The 2505-nt window shown below is 48.2% G+C and overlaps 1 protein-coding gene across 1 annotated transcript in view; it reads left to right on the plus strand.

Moving 5' to 3' along the window:
* qsox2 (quiescin Q6 sulfhydryl oxidase 2) overlaps positions 1-2505 on the plus strand; it is a 12485-nt gene that overhangs the window by 3069 nt on the left and 6911 nt on the right. The window contains exons 2-5 of the mRNA XM_008296334.1: positions 1711-1811; positions 1893-1941; positions 2086-2191; positions 2266-2356. Coding sequence (XP_008294556.1) covers positions 1711-1811; positions 1893-1941; positions 2086-2191; positions 2266-2356 — 347 coding nt within the window. The remainder of the gene's footprint in view (positions 1-1710; positions 1812-1892; positions 1942-2085; positions 2192-2265; positions 2357-2505) is intronic.

The following is a 2505-nucleotide window of genomic DNA, read 5'->3' on the forward strand; positions in this document are numbered from 1 at the left end:
TTAGCTCTAGTTAGCTGTTATTAATGATAGTTAGCTGTTATTAGCTCTAGTTAGCTGTTATTAATGTTAGCTGTTATGAGCTGTAGTGAGCTACCAGGAGCTAACAGGTGCTAAGGCAGAGCTGAGGAGCAGCAGGTGTGAACAGTCACCTGTGAACACGCAGCACATCTAATGATTCAGTTCACTTTGTTTATTAAAGAGCTGCTAGTCAGCTGTTAGTTAGCTGCGAGTTAGCACAGTCAGCTAACGGCAGAGCTCTTATTTCCTGTTCAGAGAAACTCTTGAATTCCTTTTCCTGCTGCACAGATGAAAGCACAGGATGATAAAATATAAAAGCTAACGGTGAGGCAGCAGCTTCAGCCTGTCGTCTGTTCATGGTGGTCGTTAGTTAGTTAGTTAGTTAGTTAGTTAGTTAGTTAGTTAGTTAGTTGGTTAACAGACCTGCTTCTAACCAGGACTGATGTTCAGACAAACGCCTCAGAAGGTCAGAGTGTGTTTCTTATTAAGGTTCAGGTGGTTCAGGTGTTTTTCTGCGTGAGCTCAGTGAGGCTGTAATCTGATTACTGTGAGAGTTGAAACACCTGCAGCGTTTAATCTTTTCACATCTGCTCCGACTGTTTGCTGTTCACACACATTTATAGAAACGTTTCTATCGTTGGTTTGGGTTTCCGGCGTCTGGTTCTAGCCTGAACCTTGAAAACAGCAGAAACCAGTCAGAGAAACCCAGTGAGGAGAGACAGCAGAGTCCTGAACCAGGACGCAGGTTCAACACATCCACACTTTGGTTTGCAAATCCGCTCAACAAAACCTGAACCCAGTCTTTAATGTTTACATGGAGGGAGGCGTTTAACGCGTCATGTGACTCTTCTGCAGTGAACGCACCAATCACGTTCCTCCTGCTTCAGTCAGCAGCTTGTTTTAATGAGAACAACGAGGAACATAAAGAATTATGACTGCAGAGAGCTGCTGCTGTAAAGGATGGAATGCTGGTAGTCGTGGTGTTGTTCAGACCTGTGGACCAGATGAAATAACCTCACTTCTGAGGTCCAACACTCAGATAGGTCCTCACAGAGACGGAGATACACACAGATGAACACACACAGAGCAACCTGTGGGAACCAGCCTGAGCGTGAGAGTCCATCTGTCTTCATTACAGATGACTGTCAGGCCCTTTGAACCGCTTTCACATGAAGACATCCTGATTTATTCTTTTAGGACTTTATGAGGACCTCATGCTCCCTCCTGAACAGATGTTGGTCCCCACAACACCAGTGATACAAAGACACACACACACACTCCGTCTGTCTTTATGTGGACCTGCTGTCGAGGTCAGAGGTCATCTGGGAGACAAAACCCCCGCCCCCCCGAAACCTGGGACACAAAACACACACTCACACACACTCACACACACTCACTCACACACACTCACACACACACACACACACACACACACACACACCAGAGGAGGCGTCTACAGACTACAGCTCATGGTGGCAGCAGAGCATTGTGGGAGTTTAGCAGCACCGGGACCATGACAGAGACTCTGAGGAGGCTCATGAGGTCCAGTGAGGCAGCCCGCTCAGGTCCTGATCATATTATTGATGCTTTTGTTGTTAATATTCAGGTTATTGATACAGAATAATAAAAATGTGGAACATAGTTTGATCCAGCAAATGATTTCACATCAGAACATGTTTGTGTGTCCTTCAGACTGGCAGGATGCCATCGGTGTTGCCGTGCTGGACTGCGCTCAGGAGGAAAACTTTGACGTCTGTAAAGAGTACAGCATCAAGTTCTACCCAACATTCAAAGTACGTACACAGCTGTCCTGCGGTGTCTCACCTGGCCTGCAGTGTTCAGGTGTATTCACTCTGGCGTGTTTGTGTCCTCAGTATTTCCGGGCCCACAGTCCGGTGACAGACAGAGGGACGACCTACAGAGGTGAGACTCTCCATCCAGGTTCTGCCGAACAGTTTGATGACCGACGTGGTTAAACTCTGAGCTGCAGTAGACAAACAGACAGTGGGTGTGTGAGGGGGACAGATTTCACCGTTACACCACCTGATCAGGTGTGTTTGTGCTCAGGTGCAGACAGAGAGATCCAGTCTGTCCGACAGGTGATGGTCAGCATCCTGCAGAACCACACCAGGCTGGACCGGCCCCAGCACTGTCCTCCATTAGAACCATACAGGTACCAGAACCAGATCAGAACTGGACCAGAACCAGAACCCTGCTCACAGCTAACCCATGTCTCTGTGTTTGCAGCTCTGCTGAGCTGCTGCCTCTGCTGGGTCAACGGTCAGACCACTACACCGCCGTCATCGTGGAGGAACCCGACTCGTACGTCGGCCGCGAGGTGAGACATCAGACTGTGGAGGGAACCAGTGATCAATTAGTTCTGTTCAGAATGTAGTCAGTTATAAATATACCAACAGAGGCGCCACAAGACAAATAACATGGATGTCCTGTAGACCAGCTGCAGTACCTGGTTGTTCCACCAGGTGG

This window comes from Stegastes partitus, unplaced genomic scaffold (genome assembly GCF_000690725.1).
Source record: "Stegastes partitus isolate 25-593 unplaced genomic scaffold, Stegastes_partitus-1.0.2 Scaffold1120, whole genome shotgun sequence".
NCBI classification, from domain to species: Eukaryota; Metazoa; Chordata; class Actinopteri; family Pomacentridae; genus Stegastes; species Stegastes partitus.